This window comes from Manis javanica, chromosome X, assembly GCF_040802235.1.
Source record: "Manis javanica isolate MJ-LG chromosome X, MJ_LKY, whole genome shotgun sequence".
Classification (NCBI taxonomy): Eukaryota; Metazoa; Chordata; class Mammalia; order Pholidota; family Manidae; genus Manis; species Manis javanica.
In genome coordinates, this window is record NC_133174.1 from 39,402,267 (window position 1) to 39,425,152 (window position 22,886).

General features: G+C 41.7%; 1 protein-coding gene across 3 annotated transcripts in view; it reads right to left on the minus strand.

The window, feature by feature from the left end:
- SLC9A7 (solute carrier family 9 member A7) overlaps nt 1–22,886 on the minus strand; it is a 191,520-nt gene that overhangs the window by 10,223 nt on the left and 158,411 nt on the right. For all 3 annotated transcript variants that reach the window (XM_036996307.2, XM_036996306.2, XM_036996308.2), the window contains 2 exons: nt 21,415–21,478; nt 11,323–11,405 (listed from right to left, as the gene is read on the minus strand). In XM_036996307.2, coding sequence (XP_036852202.1) covers nt 11,323–11,405; nt 21,415–21,478 — 147 coding nt within the window. The remainder of the gene's footprint in view (nt 1–11,322; nt 11,406–21,414; nt 21,479–22,886) is intronic.

Consider the following 22,886-nt stretch of genomic DNA (forward strand, 5'->3'; position numbering starts at 1 on the left):
GAGACTTTAAGGAAGGCGAGAATGTGTCACAGCCATCTATACCCAAGAGGATGCCTGCTCTGGGCACCAAGACTTCCTGGCTTCATTTAGAGCAACACGAGAGAAAAAGCTTCTCTATAGGAGCTGAAAGGGAGACCCCAGGTATACCTCTAGGAGGGAATTACTCCACAAAAGAACCTTTATAAACAGAACAATTTCAGAAGTCCCCCTTTGACCACTGTCCTCTAACTGTATTCCTGGGAACACTTCACAGGCCTATCAGTTAACTTGTGCCCTTGCTCAGAAGTTGGCAGCGGTTGGATTTGTAGAATGACTAATGCAAGAGTCATGGGGAAACCCAGAGGCTGCTTTTCAGTTCCCAGCTGGGGACAGTCCAAAGATGAGGTCCCTCTTCCCCAAATACAGAAGGCCCTCTGACAACTGCTTTAAAAGAGGGGAAAAAATGTTTACATACAGGTTTTTAAATATTCAAATTGCTAGAAGGAAAAAATGAAATATCAAGTCTTTCTCCTACCCAGTTGTTCTGGTAATTACAACTTTACAGAATGCTGCTTTTTTAATTGAAGTATAGTTGACATACAATATTATATTAGTTTCAGGTATACAACATAGTGATTCGACTTTTGTAAACATTGTGAACTAGTCACCTCAATAAGCCTAGTTACCATCTACCACCATACAAAATTAATACAGTATTATTATCTAGATTCCTGTGCTGTACATTACAGCCCCATGACTTACAACTACTAGTTTGTACTTTTAGATCACCTTTACCCATTTTTGTCTTCCCCCAACCCCGCTCCCCTCTGGCAACTACCAATCTGGTCTCTGTATCTATGAATCTAGATTTTGATTTGTTTCCTTTTTTTCAGATTCCACATATAAGTGAGATCAGGTAGCATTTGTCTTTGTCTGACTCATTTCACTTAGCATGATTCCTTCTAGGTCCATCCACATTGTCGTAAATAGCAAGATTTCATTCTTTTTATGGTTGAGTAGTACTCCAATGTACATATACACCACTAGAATACATTTATTCCTATTTCTTGATTTGTAAACTTTAGTCAGAGGCTTTTAATGCCCTCCTATAAAGGATGGTAAATTTAATATTTATATTCCTGCCTCTTCAAGTTTTCTCCTAATTTTTATTATAATTAATTTTATACTGTAGATATATTAAATTTGCATTCTATTTTATAATTCACAAGTAAATATATGCTTCATCCGTATATGGATTGAGTCTAAATGTTAAAAACCCTTAAGCAGCATTTGTAAAATTATTATATATTATTCACTGTAACCAAGCAGTGGTTGGAACACTATTAAAGGAGATGTAATACAATACCATTTAAACTTTCTCAGTTACAAGAAAACAACTGTCTTGCTAAATAATCAGCTTTTCATTTTTTCATCTTCTTCACTTCTTTTTGGTTGTACCAAATTGCTGCTTCTTCAACATTGTCTCCTTAGTTGAATTTTGTTTTCTTTGATCTTTATGTTATTATGTTTTTTCCCCTTTTTATACAGTCTACATAGTGCTAAACTTTCTGAATTCTTACATGTCTGAAAGCTACCCTCCTTTTTTTCTTTTCATTTCTGATAAGCAATTTGGATCCAGAATTCTAGGCACAGACTTTTTCTTTTCATCCTACAGCTCTGGTAATGCTCGACGGTATTATAACATTTCAATTTGTTGATGCAATGTCTGATCCTTCCCCTCTCGAGGCTGCTAGTTTTGCAATGAACCTGTAGATCACTTTGGGTAGTATGGACTTTTTACAATATTAACTCTTCCAATCCATGACCACAGTTACCTTTCCATTTACTTGTGTCTTTTTCAATCTTTTATTTTTTGATGTATGGGGTGTTTTTTTTTGGTGATTCTTTTTTAGGTATTAGCATACAGATCTTTACTTCCTTGGTTAAATTATTCCTAAGAGACAGGGGATTAAAGATGGCAATGTGAGAGGTGAGACAGAGAACTCCTCCCAAAACCACATATAATACGAAAATATAGTTAATACAACTAATCCAAAAAGAACAACAGGAAAGAAGTCGGCACCAGAATGCATACACCTGGAGAAAAGAGTAGACCTCAGCAAACAGGGTAAAGTCTTGATCTGGTGGGACACAAGCCCTTCCTTGACCCCAGCTCACAGGCAGAGGAAGAGAAACTGAGCAGGGATGGGGGGAAGCCTAAGGCTGCTGAACACCCAGCCATGGAGATCTGCTTTGGGAGCATGAACCTATATTACATGGTGCTCTGGAGATTAGTGGGGTTGGAAAGCTAAGACAGGTGAAATACTTGGAGAGACTGGGATTCCAGCTGTTTGTGGAAAACAGGGATCCATATCTGGCTGCTCTGGGACAAAAGAAAGGCGGGCAGTGTGAGAGACTTCCAAACAGCTAGAGGGCTGCTAAAGAGGCAAGAATTGCACAGAGCATGCTGCTCAGGAGAAAGGATAGGTGGACAAAATAATCTGGGGGCACTCTGCCCAGCAGGTTGGGAACTTTCAGGAGCTTCAGGCGCTCCATCCCCCTGGCTGGCTACTTGGCTCTGAGGCCCGCCACCATGATACACAGCCTGCTGGGCCTTCCTCCCATCCTGCTGGCACAGGCTCGCAAACCAGCAGACCCAGCCCTGGAATTGGGCCAGCAAGAGGGAGGCCTAGCCTATGGTAGTTACAAACGCAAACCAAATCTCAGAGGCTGACACCTCTGTGCTCGGCCTACAGGTTCTGACAGTGGAGACAGGCACAGCAGCTGGGAAGCAGGAAACAGCTCTTTCCTCCCCCTCAGGCACCAGTACCACATCCCTGCAACCCACGACATCACTCCAGGGGCTGAGCAGCTCCAGAGAGTAGACCTTCTGGGCACTAGAGGGTGCCACATAGAAATATGAAACGTCAAAGGAACCTGTTTCAAACAGAAATCCCACAAACACTAGAAAAATGGCCAAGTGAAACTGAACTCATGAATCTTCCTGAAAGAGAGTTCAAAATAAAAATCATAAACATGCTCATGGAGATAAAGAAAAATATTCAAGAACTAAAGGATGAATTTAGGATGGAGACTCAATCTTTGAGAAATTCTACATCTGAAATGAAATATACAATGGAGGGATTTAAAAGCAAATTAGATGTAGTAGAAGAGACAGTAAATGGAATAGAAATTAGAGAAGAGGAATACAAAGAAGCAGAGGCAAAGAGAGAATAAAGGATCTCTAGGAATGAAAGAATATTGAGAAAACTGTGTGACCCATCTAAATGGAACAATATTCACATTATAGAGATACCAGAAGAAGAAGAGAGAGAAAAAGGGATACAAAGTGTCTTTGAGGAAGTAATTGCTGAAAACTTCTCAAATTTGGGGAAGGAGACAGACTCTCAGGCCATGAAGGTGCACAGATCTCCCAACATAAGTGACCCAGAAGGGAGTGGCATGTTATATATTTAAGGCAATGAAACAGAAGGGCCTTGAACCAAGAATACGCTACATGGAAAGATTATCATTTCAATTTGCAGGAGGGATTAAACAATTTCCAGATAAGCAAAAGCTGAGAGAATTTACCTCCCACAAATGACATCTACAGTGTATTTTGGAGGGACTGCTCTAAATGGAAGTGTCCCTAACAGTAAAGAGCTGTCACCACAGGAAATAAACCACAGCAAAGAAAGTAGAACAATTAATTACTAAGCAGATGCAAAATCAAATCAACTACCCCCAAAGTCAGTCAAGGGATAGACAAAGAGTACAGAATATGATATCTAATATATAAAGAATATAAAGAATGGAGGAGAAAGAAAAAGGAGGGAAAAAAAAGAACCTTTAGGTTGTGTTTGTAATAGCATACTAAGTGAATTAAATTAGATTATTAGATAGTAAGGGAATTACCCTTGAACCTTTGGAAACCAGGACTCTAAAGCATGCAACGGCAATAAGTACATACCTATTGATAATCACCCTAAATGTAAATGGTCTGAATGCACCAATCAAAAGACATAGAGTCACTGAATGGATAAAAAACAAGACCCATCTATATGCTGCCTACAAGAGACTAACTTCAAACCCAAAGACATACAGAGACTAACAGTGAAGGAATTGAAAAAGATATTTCATGCAACTAATAGGGAGAGAAAAGCAGGAGTTGCAGCACTTCTATCAGAGAAAATAGACTTCAAAACAAAGAAAGTCACAAGAGACAAAGAAGGACATTATATAATGATACAGGGATCAGTCCAACAAGAGGATATAACCATTATAAATACTTATACACCCAACACAGGAGCACCTACATATGTGAAACAAATACTAACAGAATTGAAGGGGGAAATAGAATGCAATGCATTCATTTTAGGAGACTTCAGCACACCACTTACTCCAAGGACAGATCAACCAAACAGAATATAAGTAAGGAGACAGAGGCACTGAACAACACATTAGAACAGATGGACCTAATGGACATCTAAAGAACACTCCATCCAAGAGCACCAAGATACACATTCTTCTCAAGTGCACATGGAACATTTTCAATAGATCCTATACAAGGCCACAAAAAGAGTCTCAGTAAATTCAAAAATATTGAAATTGTACCAACCAGCTTCTCAGACCACAAAGGAATGAAACTAGAAATAAATTATGCAAAGAAAATGAAAAATCCAACACACACATGAAGGCTTAACAACATGCTTCTAAATAATGGATCAATGACCAAATAAAAACAGAGATCAAGCAGTCTATGGAGACAAATGACAACAATAATTCAACACTGCAAAATCTGTGGGAGGCAGGAAAGGCCGTGCTAAGAGGGAAGTATATTGCAATACAGGCCTACCTCAGGAAAGAAGAACAATCCCATATGAACAGTCTAAATTCACAATTAACAAAACAAGAACAAATGAGGCTCAAAATCAGTAGAAAACATAATAAAGATTAGAGAATAAATAAATAAAATTGAGAATAATAAAACAACAGAAAGAATCAATGAAAGCAGGAGCTAGTTCTTTGAGAAAATAAAGAAAATAGATAAAGCCTTAGCCAGACTTATCAAGAAAAAAACAGTCTACACACATAAACAGAATCACAAATGAAAATGGATAAATGACTACAGACACCACAGAAATACAAAGAATTATTAGAGAATACTAAGAAAAAGTGTAAGCTAACAAACTGGATAACTTAGAAGAAATGGACAATATTCTAGAAAAATACAACCTTCCAAGGCTGACCCAGAAAGATACAGAAAATCTGAACAGACCAATTAACCAGCAACAAAATTGAATTGGTAATCAAAAAACTACCTAAGAATAAAAATGCTGGACCACATGGTCTCTGCTGAATTATCAAACATTTAGTGAAGACCTAATACACAACCTCCTTAAAGTTTTCCAAGAAATAGAAGAGGAGGGAATACTTCCAAACTCATTCTGTGAGGCCAGCATCACTCTAATACTGAAACCAAGCAAAAACATGACAAAAAAAGAAAATTACAGACCGATATCACTGATGAACATAGATGCAAAAGTACTCAACAAAATATTAGCAAACCTTATTCAAAAATATGTCAAAAAGATCATCTATCATGAACAAGTATGATTTATTCCAGGGATGCAAGGATGGTAGAATATAAGAAAATTCATTAACATCAACCACCACATCAACAAAAAGGACAAAAACCACATGATCATCTCCATAGATGCTGAAAAAGCATTCGACAAAATTCAACATCTATTCATGATGAAAACTCTCAACAAAATGGGTATAGAGGGCAAGTACCTGAACATAATAAAGGCCATATATGACAAACCCACAGCCAACATTATACTTAACAGTGAGAAGCTGAAAGCCTTTCCTTTAAGATCGGAAACAAGACAAGGATGCCCACTCTCTACACTTGTATTGAACATAGGTTTGGAGGTCCTTGCCACGGCAATCAGACAACACAAAGAAATAAAAGGCATCAAGACTGGTAAAGAAGAAGTTAAACTATCACTGTTTGCAGATGACATGACATCATACATAAAAAACCCTAAAGAATCCACTCCAAAACTACTAGAACTAATATCTGAATTCAGCAAAGTTGCAGGATACAAAATACACAGAAGTCTGTTGCATTCCTATACACTAACAATGAATTAGCAGAAAAAGAAATCAGGAAAACAATTCCATTCACAATTGCATCAAAAAGAATAAAATACCTAGGAATAAACCTAACAAAGAAAGTGAAAGACCTATACTGTGGAAACTATAAGACAATCATGAGAGAAATTAAAGAAGACACCAATAAATGAAAACACATCCTATGCTCATGGATAGGAAGAATTAATATTCTCAAAATGGCCATCCTGCCTAAAGCAATCTACAGATTCAATGCAATCTCTGAAAATACCAATGGCATTCTTCTATGAACTAGAACAAATAGTTCTAAAATTCATATGGAACCACCAAAGACCCCAAATAATGAAAGTAATCCTGAAAAGAAAGAATTAAGCTAGAAGGGTTATGCTCCCCAACATCAAGCTCTACTACAAAGCCATAGTAATCAAGACAATTTGGTATTGGCACAAGAACAGACCCATTGACCAATGGAACAGACTAGAGAGCCCTGATATAAACCCAAGCATATATGGTCAATTAATATATGATAAAGGAGCCATGGACATACAATGGAGAAATGACAGCCTCTTCAACAACTGGCGTTGGCAAAACTGGACAGCTACATGCAAGAGAATGAAACTGGATTATTGTATAACCCCATATACAAAAGTAAACCCAGAATGGATTAAAGACCTGAATGTAAGTCATGAAACCATAAAACTCTTAGAAGACAACATAGGCAAAAATCTCCTGAATGTAAACATGAGCAACTTTTTCCTGAACACATCTCCTTGGGCAAGGGAAACAAAAGCAAAAATGAACACATGGGGCTACATCAAACTAAAAAGCTTCTGTACAGCAAAGGACACTTTCAACAGAACAAAAAGGCAACCTACAGTATGGGAGAATGTATTTGTAAATGACATATCTGACAAGGGGTTAATAGCCAAAATATATAAAGAACTCACACACATCAACACCCAAAAAGCAAATAACCCGATTAAAAAGTGGGCAGAGGATATGAACAGACAATTCTCCAAAGAAGAAATTCAGATGGCCAACAGACACATGAAAAGATGCTCCACATCACTAATTATCAGGGAAATGTGAATAAAAACCACAATGAGATATCACTTCATACCATTTAGGATGGCCAGTATCGAAAAGACCAAGAACAACAAGTGTTGGTGAGGATACAGAGAAAGGGGAACCCTCCTACACTGCTGGTGGGGATGTAAGCTAGCTCAACCACTGTGGAAAGCAATATGGAGGTTCCTCAAAAAACTAATAGTAGAAATACCATTTGACCTGGGAATTCCATTCCTAGGAATTTACCCAAAGGATACAAGTTCTCAGATTTAAAAAAGACATTTGCACCCCTATGTTTATCACAGCACTATTTACAATACCCAAGATATGGAAGCAACCTAAGTGTCCATCAGTAGATGAATGGATAAAGATGTGGTATATACACACAATGGAATACTATTCAGTTATAAGAAAGAAACAAATCCTACCATTTGCAACAACATGGATGGAGCTGGAGGATATTATGCTCTGTGAAAATAAGCCAGGTGGAGAAAGACAAGTACCAATTGATTTCCCTCATTTGTGGAGTATAACAATGAAGCAGAACTGAACGAACAAAATAGCAGAAGACTCACAGACGCCAAGAAGGAACTAGCGGTTACTGAAGGGGAGCAGTGGGGTAAGGCAGATGGCAAGGGAGGGAGAAGGGGATTGAGGGGTATTATGATTGGCACACATGGTGTGGGGGGATCATGGGGAAGACAGTGTAGCACAGAGAAGACAATTAGTGACTTTGTGGCATCTTACTACACTGATGGATGGTGAGTGCAATGGGGTATGGAGGGAGCTCGATATTATGGGTGAATGCAGTAACCACATTGTTTTGCACGTGAAACCTTCATAAGAGTGTATGTCAATAATACTTTAATAAAAAATTTTAAAAATAAACTCAAATCATTGCCCCTTGCTTCAAGACTATGAATAACTTATCCTTTTTGTTTTTCCATAAATTGTCTAGATGCTCAAAACCATTCTTAATGTTGTTATAGTGACTATATTTTTTTAAATTAAATTATATTAAAAAAATTTATTTCTAAGTATCTTACTGTGTTTGATCTATTGTAATGGGATTGTTTTCTTACTCTTTTTGGTACTTCATTATTAATATATGGATTCTACTTTCTCGTTTCTGATTTGGACACCTTTCTTCTTTTCTTGCCTAACTGCTCTTGCTAGAACTTCCAGTACCAAGTTTAACAGAAGTGGTAAGACTGTATATCCTTGCCTTCTTCCAGTTTTCACCACTAAATATGTTAGCTGTGAGCTTGTCATATGCAACCTTCATTCCATCTATACCTAACTTCTTGAGAGTTTTTATCATGAAAGAATGTTGGACTTTTATCAAATACTTTTTCTGTATCTACAGGGATGATCATATTAGTTTTAATTTTCATTTTGTTAATGTGGTGTATCACATTTCTTGATTTGCATATGTTGTACCATCCTTGCATCCCAGGGATAAATCCCACTTCATCATGGTATATGATCCTTTTAATGTGTTGTGGAATTCAGTTAGTTAGTTGTGTTAAGGATTTTTTAAACCTCTGTTCTTCATGGATATTCACTTATTTTGTAGTGCAATTTTCTTTTGTTTCAGTGTTCTTATTGGGCTTTGACATCAGGGCAATACTGGCCTCATAAAATGAGTTTGGGAATATTCCATACTCTTCAATATTTTGGAAGGGTTTGAGAAGGGATTAATTCTTCTTTAAATGTTGGTAGAATTCACTGGTGAAGCCATCTGGTTCTAGATTTCTATGTTCGGAGGTTTTTGATTACTGATTCAATCTCCTTACTTGTTATTTGTCTGTTCAGATTTTCTATTTATGTTTCAATCTTGATAAGTTATATGTTTCTAGGAATTTATCCATTTTTGCTAGGTTATCCAATTTTTGATGTGTAATTGTTCATAGCAGTCTCTTATGACCCCTTGTATTTCTGTGGTATCAGTTGTAATCTCCTCTTTCATTTCTGATTTTGAGTTAGTTTTCTCTCTTTTCTTCTTAGTCTAACCAAAGGTTTGTCAATTTTGTCTTTTCAAAAAACTAACTCATTTCATTTATCTTCCCTAATGTTTTTCTAGTCTCTATTTACCTATGTCTGCTTTGACTTTTGTTATTTCCTTCCTTATGCTAACTTTAGGCTTAGTTTGCTCCTCTGTCTAGTTCCTTGAGGTATAAACTTATATTGCTTATTTGAGATAATTCTTTTTTCTTATTTTAGGCATTTATCACTATAAAATTCCCTCTTAAAACTGCTTTTCCTACATCCCACAAATTTTGGTATGCTGTGTTTCCATCTTCATTTGTTTCAAGATATTTTTTTGATTTTCCTTCTGATTCCTTCATTGACCCATTGCTTGTTTAGGAGTATTGTTTAATGTTCACATGTTTGTGAATTTTCTAGTTTTACTCTTGTTACTGATTTCTAGTTGCAAACCATTGTGGTCAGAAAAAATACTTGATTATAATTTCAATCTTCTTAAATTTACTAGGACTTATTTTGTGACCTAACATATGATCTATCCTGGAGAATGTTCCATGTGCACTTGAGAAGATGTGTATCTGCAGCTGTGAAATGGAATGCTCTATATATGTCTGTTAGGTCCACTGATCCAAAATGTTGTTGAAGCCCAATGTTTCCTTACTGATTTTTGGTCTGGATGATCTATCCATTGTTGAAAGTGGAGTACTGAATGCCAATAACAATCAATTTCTTATCAGTTTAGCATTTTATCACTCTCCTGTGAACTCGCTCCAATTTTCTCTCAGGGGAGGAGAAAGGAGTAGTACATATGTTATGTCTTGAGGCAACTGTTAATTTTGTTTTTGTGTTTTTTGACCTGTTTGGTGTTAAATGAATGTGTTTATTTTACTATATTTCACTGCATACTTATGATTTGTGTACTTTTCTATATGTATCTTATACTTCAATTACATTTTTTTAACATTTTCCAAAGACCATATATAAATAAGCTACCTGCCCATTTGATCACTATGTCAGTATAAGACACCATGGATGTTTAATTCTGGGTTTGTAATTTTAACCTGAGACCAAGCGAATCTACTAGAACACGTCTGCCCTTCACTTGGTTCAGTCAAGGCCTGGATCAGACTTGGTTCAGCCAGTAGGAATTATCCTCCTCACATACTCCACTTCCCTTCCTGACCACAGCATGGTTCATTGTGTACCATTAACTAATTTACCTACACAGTCATATTTTCCTTGAACACAAAACTCTGAAGAACCACATGAGTCTAGCAGGCTGTGGGTTAGCTACCCTAATGATGGGCAAACATTTCTGTTGGCCAGAGAGATGCTCACTGTTGGGAGCGAATCTGTGGGCCTTTAGGCAGATTCGGTCACAAAAGCCTTAAGACAACAGCAACGTTTGAGTAAAGTCTTTCCTGTAAAGTCAGCAACAATGAATCCATCCATGCGTTAGAAACAAGTTTTCCCCTATTACCAAGAAGCACATTTAGTGAACTCCTAGGTTAGAGCTAGTGGTTAGGTTACCTAGCAACATGTGCATTTCTAAGTTAGAGCTAGTGGTTAGGCTACCTCGCAGCATGTGCCTTTTCTGTCCTTTGTTAGTCAAGAAACACCCTCTGCCCCAGGGGAAAGTCCCTCCCTTAAAACCTCCCTCCCAAGGGCCCCCACCCCCAAAATGGCGAACTCCCCGCTTCTCTTCCGTGTCCTCTGTTCCCGCCGGCGCCAACCAAGACCCAATCACCCCTCTACACCTCCCCGCCGGTGCCACCTAAGGTCCAATTATCTCCTGACCCACCCCTTACTTGCTAACCTGTATAAATTGAGCCTGCAAACAATAAACTGTGCCAGCTTGATCAGACATCCTGTCTTGCTGGTCGTTCTTTGTGTCCCTTGCCCCATTCTTTTTTTTTTTTTTCAATTCTCTCCTCCAGGTCGTCAACCCCCGTTGATAGTCCTGCAGGTCGGGACAGCTCACCAGGATTACCTGTGGTTGAATGATCACTGCATGTGTCCCAAGAGAAGACTGACTATGCTGTAGCAAGCACACATCTTTCCTTACTCATCAGAAGTCATTCATTGACAACTCAGCAAAAGGATTTCATCATTAATGTTTCACAAATATAGGGAAGCCACTTAAAAGGATACTTGTGGTCAAAGCTGTACCACAGCCTGAATAGCCATGCACTCTCCTGCTTTGTCCGGTTTCCTCTGGCAGAATCTGGACCATCCTAGGAACAAACAAGAAAACAGATGCTTAGCTGCAGAAAAGGAATTAAAATAAGGGGAAAAGGCTTCTTTTTATAACTTTTAAAGATTTTGAGCTCAGAATCAAACATTGTGCATCACCAAAGTTTCAAAGATAAATCTGGAGTTGATATTCTAAAAAAAATTGAATAAATCCAAAAGGCAGACAATCCCCAAAGTAAAAAGACTTGGTTATATCTGTGGGTAGATCAACTCAATAGCACTAATTTTCCTTTAGCACTCTTAATGCAATTTTCCTCAAACTTTCAGCAGATTAATTACCCTCAGGTCGTCTAGATCCTAACAGGCCAATATTCATTTATACAGACTATTAAAGAAAGCATCTGTAAAACCAACTTTCCAGGCCCCAAAAGCCCCTGGAGAAATCATATTTGGTTGAGTTTCTGGGTCCTACCAGCTGTGGGAAGATGGGGGTGATGGGCAGGTGAAATGGCACGAGAATAGCATTTCTGTTATTTTTTTTCTACCCTCAAGTAGCACGTTCCTTTACTCCTCCTCTCATGCCTTTCCAACTCAAACATCCCCATCATTTAATTTGCAGGATAACCTGTGAATTCAAGCACTTGTTCAAGGTTGAGGAAATCTGTTTTGTGCAAGGATTGCAAGCAGCATAACTAATATGGAGAAGTGAACTGACAGCCACAATTTGAGGGTGCTGCTGGGATTCTATGTTACTGGATGACAAGCTCTGAAGGCACAGATGCTTGTAAAGCACAGCCATTTTTATCATCATCCTCTTGAACGTTATAGGGAGAGGCAACTCTACAAGTGACATACAATGACAATAACCAAAGAAAAAGTTGAGCCACGATTACAAGTAGTTCTAAATTGCAGTAGGTCTAAGTTCCACCGCAACAGAGATGCCAGGATTAGTCAGAGATCACTGAGAAAGTCAGCATCTAATGAAGTAGTAGAAGGGAAATTAGCAAGCATCATTTAAATTCCTAACATTTCCAGCACCAAAGATTACTTTTAAAAACAGAGTTTCCATGGTATTTGAGGAATGTGTAGTGACAGATATGGAAATAGCTTAGTTAAATGGGCCCTTCTGTGGATGAGGAAATAAAACATGAGAGATTCCAGAGACCAACTTTATTTCACATTTTTAGAAATCAAGTTGAAGAAATAGGGCACAGAAATGTCTCCATTTGCAGATACTAATCATTCCTTCAGGTAATTAATTGCTAGCCCAACAGCAACTCTAAGGAGATTGCAAGATGCCACACAACTGAGTGAAGGGGTGGATGACCATCCTGAGAAGCAAATATCTTTATGGAAATATCAAATGGTTCTCTATAAAGTCACAGGCTCTAAGCAATCTGTTCTAAGTACCTGTAGAATCTTACTAAAGAAAAAACAACATGATAAATGTCATTAGGAAGGAAACTATATGCCATCCAGCACAAGTCCTCCTAAGTCAGTTTCACCTGCTTCTCCCCTAAAAACAATAAAGATGACAAACCCCTACTCTGTCACCCTAACCTCTGCAAAACCACAATGCATTGTCATCACTTAAGCCATCTTACCTCAAAGAAGCTACAGGACACTTCTATATGCCCCGAGAGGATCAAATGACATGAGTAAAGCAAGGGAAATGCTTCTTTTTTAAGGCAAACTAACAAGAGGTCCTCTCAGGCTACAATGAAATATGCCTACAGTCCACAAATAAGATAAAGTGATTGTAGAAATGTAAGAAACTAGAGACAACCCTGAGCAGTTACAAGGGATAAATTCAGGGTAAACAAAAAGTGCAACTTTGAAACAGAGGTGTTAACTTCTTATTCCAAGAGAGGGTGCCAGAAGCATGATTAGAGAAGGGTAGAATTTAACTAAATCCACCTGTAGTAGCATTGGGGCAATCAGAGAGGGTCTTCAGAACAGGATTAATTTCTTGAGCTTACTGGGAAGACAACCCAACAACTGCTTCACACCATGATTGGGGCTGCTATCACAGACAAGCCAGTGGAGCCCTTCCCGTGGGCTCCAAGCAGTACAGGGCTGAACAGAGGTCAGTGTGGGTGCAGGCTGATCCTACAATAGGCAGGTTGTCTTGCCTGAGGGTTTCAGCAACGGGGAAGCTCACTATGGATTTGGAGAGACAAAGAAGTGACAACAGGATGTTCTTGGGGTAAAAGATTTATACCCAGCTTTACTCTCCAGGTGATAGGTCAAGCACTGAAATCAAGTCTGCATCCAAGAGTCTGCAGGTCTGTAATCCACCTCCATCTCTGCCTCCACCCAGAGCACTGGGCAAAGCTCTTTATATAGTGACTCAGTCAGTAATAGCTCATTGCCTACAGGTGTGGAAGCATTAGCCCAGCACTAGGCCAATTACATCATCAAGTAGTTTAAGGTCAGGTGAGGATCCTGGCCAGAGGAACTTTTGCTTTCCACACACAGGTCCCCTTCCTGGGCTGTATAATCAGACCACTGGATTGCCATTCAAGTACCACCCACAGAAAAAGTGGGGTCTTGATCTCTCAGAGTGTCCCTCCCCCAGGAGGGTTCACAAGCCCCTTCAGGCTGCTTCTAGAACCTGGAATACCATTTCATACTGCCACCTTCTGCCACCCACACACCTACCTGGTCAATACCTATTCATCTTTCAAGGCTGTGTACAAGATCAGATTTTCTAAGAAATGTTTCAAAGGCAACAGTGCACTCTAAAAGCTGTAGGTGTAAACATTACAGGCTTTCTCAACAGACTATGTGGGTGGAAATCCTAGCTCTATTCCTGACTGGCCCATTGCCTTGCTATGTGACTCTGGGTAAGTTTAAATTGAGATATAATTGACATGTAACATTCAAGGCACAGGATGTGTTGGTTTGATACATTTACATATTACAATATGATTACCACCTTACCATTAGCTAACAACTAGTCTCTTAGCAACTGTGGAAAAAATGAGAGTTCCTGTGGCCAGGATTCTCACCTGGCCCTGGTTGACTAGCTCACTGCACACCTGTGGGCAATACATGGCTGCTGACTCTATATAAAGAGCTCCATCCAGTACTCCAGGCAGGACACGGTGGCAGGGCTGCACGGCTGCAGGAGAGCAGAGCAGAGGCTGGAGTGGTGGCAGCACTGAGGACAGAGGCCCAGAGGACAGCTGTGAGGGATGACTGTTTAGAGAGGCCCAGAGGACAGCTAGCAGGACAGCTGTGCAGAGAAGCCCAGAGGACGGCTATGCAGACAGAGGGGCCCAGAGGCAGAGACTGGCTTGCTGCATGCAGACTTGTTCTGAGGGAACAGGATTCTCGTGACTGACCTGCCACCTGGAAATAAAGTTGGGTATAACTATTTCTCCCCCAAGAACATTTTGCTGTCAATTCCTTTGGTCACACTGAATCCATAGCGAACTTGCCCAGGGCTGAAACCCAATGGGAAGACAATTGGCGTAGTCAGTAGGATTCATTGTTGACCAAAGAAAAAGACAGGCTGTCCTTATGGGAGGGGTGCTTCAGCGGGCAGCCTCTGTGAATGGAGAGAGAGTGGATCATCCCCAATGGGTATGTGGTCTGAGGTGGCTTGCCTTCCAGAGGACTGGGCCCCACCCCAGGACTGGAGGCAAGTAGAGGTGACACCTGAGGCAGTAGGGGTGGCCCTTGGTATAGTAAGCACATGCTTTGAGAAGCAGAGTGCCCAGGAAGCAACAGGAACTAAAACATAAAGCATAATGTTTTATGCTTCTCACAGCATTAAAACAGTCTACAGAGGAGACTCAAGAAATGGCAGCATGAGAACGTGAGCTGCAAACCTCTGTGGATTCCCTGAGGAAGGAGATGGCATTAACGCAGAAGGAGGCAGCATGAGAGCACCGGCAGCAAGGTGCCATTAGAGATGAGATGGCAGCATGGCCATGTGTTCTGAAAGAGTAAGAGGCCAACAAGGAAAAAGATGAACTCTTGAGGGAAGCACAGGTGGAGGTGGCATGAGGACGTCAGCTGTGAAGCATTGAGCTGAATGTAAGAGATAATCTGAAGATTGAGCTGGCACTGTTGCAAGGCACTGTAGCAGAGGAGGCACTTGGGGGAGGTGAGAGAAAGATGCCATCAACCCCAGATAATGGAGGAGCTGGAGAAGGACGTGGTACCAGAGGCACTGGCACCTCCTGTATTGAAAGCATGCCCAGTGGTTGTAAAGAAAATAAAGACCTAGCAGCTGAAAGTTCCCCAAGGAGAGGAGCAGTCCCCTCCCCAGGTCATGGAGCATGCTACGGTCCGCCTCTATACTCAGGCTGAGCTGGTGGATTTGGGCTCCCGGTTTAGGCAGAAGCCCTCAGAGTCAGTATCAGCTTAGCTCCTGCATCAGTGGGACTTAGAGATTGATGGAATTGTTCCGTTGGGATCAGAGATGGGAAAGCTGTATTCCCTGACAGTGCAGCCTGCCTTGAGGCAGCAATTACAAAATGCACATCAGACCCCAGGGAGTCACTCCCTCCTCGACTGGCTTACGGCTGCACTTTGTGCTGTGTGGCCCAATCCAGGTGATCTGTCATCCTCCCCTGTTAGATGGCAGACATATGCTGAACTCCAACAGGTGCTACAAGAGCTAGGCATAAGAAATGCCATCTATAGTCCAGAGAATTATAACCCAGATGAAAAGATTTTCACTACTGGGAAGAGAAATACTGCACTTCAAACTGCTCCTACATCCCTCTTTGGGTCTCTAGTGGCCATTCTTTCCCCTCCCTTAGGGCAACCCATAAACAAGGTGACACATACAGAAGCAGACTTGAGAGGCAGAAGCAATGAGAATCAAACTAAAGAACTGAGAGTGGCTATTTGAATTAATTTTTCTAGAATTAATGAATAATTATTTTGGGGGAGAGTTATATTTCATCCTGTTCTTATTACTGAAAGATATATTTTTTAAAGTTAAGGCCATTAAAATAATGAGAACAGCTTATGTTTTTTTTTTCAGAGACAGAAGAGACTACTGCTCCCCCTTTTCCCAAAAAAATTTACATCCAAATCCCTGGAGCCTGTGAGTATATTATGGTTATATGGCAAAAGGGGCTTTGCAGATGGACTTCAGGTTTCCCAGGTGGGCCCAATGTAATCACATGGGCCCCTAAAAGTGGACGAGCAGGGCACAAGAGTCAGAGAGATGCAGTGTAAGAGACAGGAGAGATGTAAAGTGGGACAGGGATTAGCCCCACTGCTGCTGGCTTTGAAGATGGGAGGGGGCCAAGGGCTAGGAAATGTGGATGCTCCTAGTTGTTGAGCTTGATCCTGGGACAACAGCCAGCAAGGAAATGGGGCCTCAGTCCTACAACCACATGGCACTGAATTCTACCAACAACCTGAATGAGCATGGAAGGCTTACTTCCCTAGAGCCCCATCTCACAGACACTTTGATTTTAGCCTTGAGAGATCTGAAACAGAAACCACCAGAGTCCACTACACTTTCAACCTACAGAACTCTAAGACTGTGTTGTTCTAAACTATTAAGTTTGCTGTAATTTGTTACAGCAACCACAGAAAACTAATGTGGAAAAAGAGTAAACTAATGTGGAAAAAGAGTAAGAGGCTTAAAAGACATGTTTTTAAGCCTTTTTCATGTCCCTGGGATGATGGGGCTAAAATTCTCAGAAGCGGCTAATAACAGGGCTTAAAAACAGGGAATCAAGGGCTCTACATTGCCTACTCCAGGGCTTCTCAAATTATAAGGTGCACACAACCCTCCCAGGAACCCTGTTAAAAGGAAATTCTGATTCAGTGGGTCTAGGTGAGGCTTGAGAGTCTGCATTTCTATGGAGCTCTCTGGTGATGTCCAGATTGCTGGTCCACGGGACACACAGAACAGCAAGGAGAGCCCCTTCCCTTGTGGAAAGGCAGACAAGGCCCTCCATGATCTTGCCTCTCTCACTCTCTACCTCACTCTTCATCACATTGTCACCCAGCCCTTAAGGATGAAGCTCCATCTGTCTTACTTGCAGATGTATTCCCAGAGCCTGAAAGAATGTCTGAAATAGAGCAGGTGCTTAATTAATACTTGCTAAATGAATGGATAAATTAATGTTAATTTTGAACTGTTAAGAGGAAAAAAAGAATAGCAGAAAGAGAAATCAGGAGCCAAGGGAGGTCATCAGAAGAACAAAAAGAAATCCATGGTGGGGAGAGGGTCAGAGAGCAGTAATTCCAGGACAGGCACCTCAACTGTTGAAAGTAAAGATTACTTGAACCTTTCACCTTTACCTGGGTATCAGCCTGGAGGAAAACTAGAGGAGGAGTGAGAAATGAACAAATCCAACTTGTACAGAAAGTTACATGTCAGTGCAACTGTAAACACCAGATTCTCTGCAGTCTTCACATATGTGTGCATGCACGTACACACACACACACACACAAGCAGGCACCGCAAGCACAGTGGTTTCCTTTCCTCCACATTCCACTAATATCCTGCTTGTGACTTTGTCCTGTGGAGATAAGACAGCCAGGATAACCTCAGACTCGTGCTCCTAGCTCCTCCAGAGCACTCTCATCAATGAGCGCTCCTCTGCAGACTCAGGGAAGGAAGGGAATGATGTGTCTGCATGTTCGGCCAACAAAAATCTCAGCTGTGTCTGGCATCAGGAGTCCTCCTTTGAATGGGGTGGGAGGCCAACCCCAGGCTCGGGTGGCTTGTCTCCAGCTGGGCTTGTTTTTATTTTTGTTGCAAAGTCACCAAGACCTCTGGAGAAACAAAGCAACTGAGTTTTTTTGTTTTGTTTTGTTCTAATGAGTCAGACCTGCCAGGGACATGAAGCTGAAGTCTGCCCACAATATTCTTATGCTTCCCTCACTTAAAGCCAAAAATTCGGCCAACAGCTCCTTCCCTTCTCCCACATGAACTAATATTCTATGGCTCTGTAGCCATGACTTTTGGACTTCTAGAAACAGTGAGGAAAATTGTGCTCATTATAAGAAATGCTTTCCTGTCAAATAGCACTTTTTTGTTTGTTGTTAGGAAGATCATCTAGAAAATGAGGTAAAGAAAACTGCCTTTTTTTTTTCTAATGGGGAACAAACATCTGGACTTTCCCAACCTAGGATTTCAGTTTCATGACATCACTGAGCATGTGACCTGGATCGATTTCAGGGGAAACAGCAAGAACCCAGAGTTTCACCCAAAACAAGCAGTCCATTTATTTCTCCATTTTACTGTTTCTCATGACCACTGAGTACTCCCAGACCTGCTGATAGTGGCTCACTGGATCAAGAAGGTCAGGTCAGGAGGACTTAGAGAAATAAGGCCCTTCATGCACAAGGGCATGAGTCATTCTTAAGCTGTCCTGGACAACCACACTTGAAATTTGCCCTTTTTTCCCAGTCTGACAGCAGTCATGAAAGACTTTCAAAATGCCAGTGGAACGGACTTTGAGGGCCCTCAGCATGACTGCATAAGGCTGCCACCTGCCCAGTCACAACTGGCCCAAAGGGCCTTCTTGGGTTGGCCCCGCCAGACCCATCTATCCAGGGTGGTTTCTGAGGCTCACCCCACCTGGGGCAGAGGGCGCATATTAGCTGTCACTGCATGGACTAAATGCACTGCCAGAGCCCTTAGCACTCAGGACCCACTGCTTCCTCAAACATTTCCATGGAAGTCCAGTTACAAGCCCATGTGTCCACAGACAGTCCTTACAAGCTGTGTAGTGAGGTCAGCTATGTGAAACCAACCAAACAGTTCCATGCATTTCCTTCTATAGGTGCTTCAGGCCTGAGGCAGAGGCAGGAGCAGTAGAAAACAGTAAAAGGGCTGGAATTAGCCAGTTTTTCTTACATCATCTTGGTGGCAGTCCTGTGGAGGATGCTTTGGGATAGGGTGCTCATAACCTACCAGAACCATTATTTTCCTTTAAGTGAAACAAAGGTATCTGTTACGCTTTTCACCCAGGTTTTCTCAGGGTGAGTTCAAGATCTCCCCAACTGTTATATGCTAAGTTAGCTTCCAGGTGTACAATTCCTGAACCCTTGTTTTCTAAAGTCCTTAATCAAAGCTAGAGCCAAATGGCAACTTTTCTAAGAGAACTTCTCATTGAAACCACATGTTCCCAACTGGCACAATGACCAATTCTGACACAACCTCAAAAGTCTTCTGGAGCACTGTTAAAGTGAGCACCATTATCATCTCCAACAAAGCTCATGGAAAACCCTTCCGAAAATGTCCAGAACTTTCAGAGGTCATGGCTTTGTGTCCCTTATGGGAAAGCAACACCAAGAACGCCTTACCAGGCTCTGACCCTCCAAAAAAATCATAAAAGCTGTACTGGCCCACCTTGGGCACTTCCCAGCACCACAGTTTGTGAGACTAGTAAAATCTGATTTGGTAGATGGAATCATTTAGAAGAGCCCACAGAATTTGAAATAAGTAGACTGCATTTAGGATTAAGTGCACTGATGAGTGCAATAAAGCTGACTGGAGGAAAAAGAAGCACCTGACACTGTTTCACAGACAACACATGCATGTGGTCAGCAAAACTTCCACTGCACTGTTGAGTCTCTTGCTCCACCATCTACTTATCAAAGCCCTGTTGAGCGCCAGGCACTGGGCTGAGCATTGGGTAGTCAGTGCTAACAAAATAGTTCTTGACTCCCAAGGCCAAATAACAACACTTTGCTAACACATTTCTGCTCCATCCTAACTCACCTTGCCTGCCCAGGCAATGCCAGTCTGGGGAAGGGGCAGAGCCTAGAGACAGAATCATTCCACCAGCCCCACAACAAGGGTGATATGGCAACTTTAAAAAGCATCCGCTGCTTCGCTGACACTCTACCCATCCAGAGGTGATGGTCTCTATCCCCTGCCATTGAATCGGAGCTGACCTGAGCAACTCATTGTAACCAAACAAAGTCACAGAAGTGACACTGTGAGAACACCAACGAGAGGTCAGAAAAGGCAAGGTAGCTTCCACCTCACTTGCAGGGATACTGCCTTTAGGAACCCTGAGTCATCATGTAAGCAGTGCAATACCCTGAGGCCCAGAGGGAAGCTATGTGTGGGCCCTGAGTTGGCTGTCCTAGTCTTGGAGACCCCCAACCCAGGTGCCAGACACATGAGTGTGTGAGCCTTTGGATGACTCCAGCCCCTCTGCTGTCGGGTTACCTGCAGCTTTCTACATGTAGCAAAGGCAGGCTGTCTCTGATAGGCCCTTTCAATTTGAGGATTCATGGGTATGAAAAACTGTTGTTCACCTTCCTATGTTTAGGGCAAGCTGTTATACAGCAACAGTACCTGGGGCAGATGGCAAAAGCACAGGCCAGCCTGTGCCTCCCCCATAAATTCCTCCTATCACACTAGACACTGCCAGAGGGCTCTTCACTCATGGTCTCTACAGCTCCCCTCCCCAGCACTCTGTAGTAGGCTGTCTGTCATCGCTGCTACCACCCTGCCCAAGCCCTGACTGTCAGCCTTGTGGTGACCTTCAGCTCCTATGGGGGTGAGGGCTGCTGCTCTGCCACAGCTGGGCTGGAGGGTAACTCACAGAGTTGTAGTGTCCCAGGCCCTGTGAGCCCCCAGTAACCCTCCTCTCTTCCTCAAATTCCCTGGGCTGGAGAGTTGGATTACATCCTTCTCCTTCTCCTTCTCCTTCTCCTGTACCACTGAGAGACTCCGAACCATTTCCAGTGACCCAATCACCATTGTATCCAATTTAGCCATTCTTAGAAAGTAGGGAGTCGCGGACTTAGTTTAAACAGTCTTTCTGGCTGACCCACCCACTTAATATGTAGTTCAAGAACTTAGACTCTAGGGTCAAATCATAGCTCCACCACTTTCTAATCTTCCAACCTTAGATGGCTCACTTAAGCTCTCAAATTTTAGCTTCTAATCTGTAAAATGGAGATAACTGTACCTACCTCATAAGGCTGTTGTCATGATCACAATGAGGCAATTCATATTAAGGGCTTGGCATATATAGTAAATGCTTGATAAATTTTAGCTATTTTTAATAATGTCTTCCCTGGAAAGAAGCATCTCTTGTGACTTACCCCTTGTAAGACTTGAAAGCTGTCATTGTTGGGTGGTGGGTCTTGATCTGGATCAACACCAACTCTGTAAATTACCAGGGAGAAAGACAAGGAGAAACACAGAAGATTAGCTTAGACCATGGCAGCCATGCTGACTGGAAGTAGCCAAGAGGCTGATCATCTTCCCAAAGCTGAAGGAGTAGTTAGCTAAAAGAAGAGGAAGGCTGTCATGCAAAAGACATGAGAAAGAGCTTGTACACCACATCAGATCCCTGGGAGTAGGAGGGACAATAAATCCTGTGTGCTTATATCCTAAGCAAGGCCTCTAGGCAGCAGCATGAGCTGGCAACTGTCCATCTTCCTCCTGTACCAGATGGTCCCAGTTATCAAGAGGTGGGTCCCACTGCACCAGGCCTTTTCCTATCTGTTGCTTCCTCACTTTTGCCCTGACCTGCTTTTATTTCCCTAAATTTTTGTTATGAAATTTTGTCATCTATCCAGAGAAGTGTTGAAAGAATTTATAGTGAACCCCTGTATACCCACCACCTAGATTCTACCACTAAAATTTTGGTGTATCTTCTTTGTTACATATCTCTCCATCTCTCTATCATACATCTTACTTTTTAGATGAGTTCAAATAAAATTGCAGACAGCAGTACACTTCCCCTAAATATTTCAGCATACATAGCATTAACTTTTTATCCTCGTGCTCCCATATCCTCCCACAGCAGAGATGACCTGAGAACTGACACATCTGAGATCAACTGAACACCAAAAGAAAAAGCAAGGCAGCAAAACCCACCTAAAACAAATTCCATGAAAGCCCTAGGTAGTTGTCTTGGCTTAGTAACGTGCCAAGTCAGACACCTCCTCTCCCTCCCTTGTCCCCACCTGTGATGCCCAGGCTATTCCTTGAGAAGAGACCAGTGGAAAAGGGGAATAGAAGACAACACAGATGTACCCACCCTCTCAAAGCCAACCTCTACCCTGTCTCCACACAGCAGAGGCCTGATGTTGGATTCTGACCTGGCTTGTCAAACACTAACCCAATGTGTCCATAGAAAGAGGGGCTTATAGAAGGAAAGGGAACAGTTACCCCCACCATTTTGCCAAAGGCAAAGTTTAAAACCATAAGGTGAATTCATGCATTCAGCAAATATGTGCTGAGTGCCTACTATGCCACACACTGTTCTGAGCACTTAGTTAAAACCTGTGGTGTACCTAATACCAGATTTCCTCCCAACGGGCCTGCGGTTTTATGGGATCTTTGTAGAGAATGAGACAGACTTTGCTATGTATCTAGAGGCTGCTTCCAGGCAGGAATTTCTGAGGGCTGGAGTCTTGTCCTGATAACTGGACATTATCTGGGGCCCTCCAAGCAACAAATCTCAGAGATCTTTGGACATGAAATCCATCAAATTCAGGGGTCCCAGGGCTGACCAAAGGTTACACCAGAGCCTCAGCGCACCTGGTGTTCCCAAACATACCAGTAT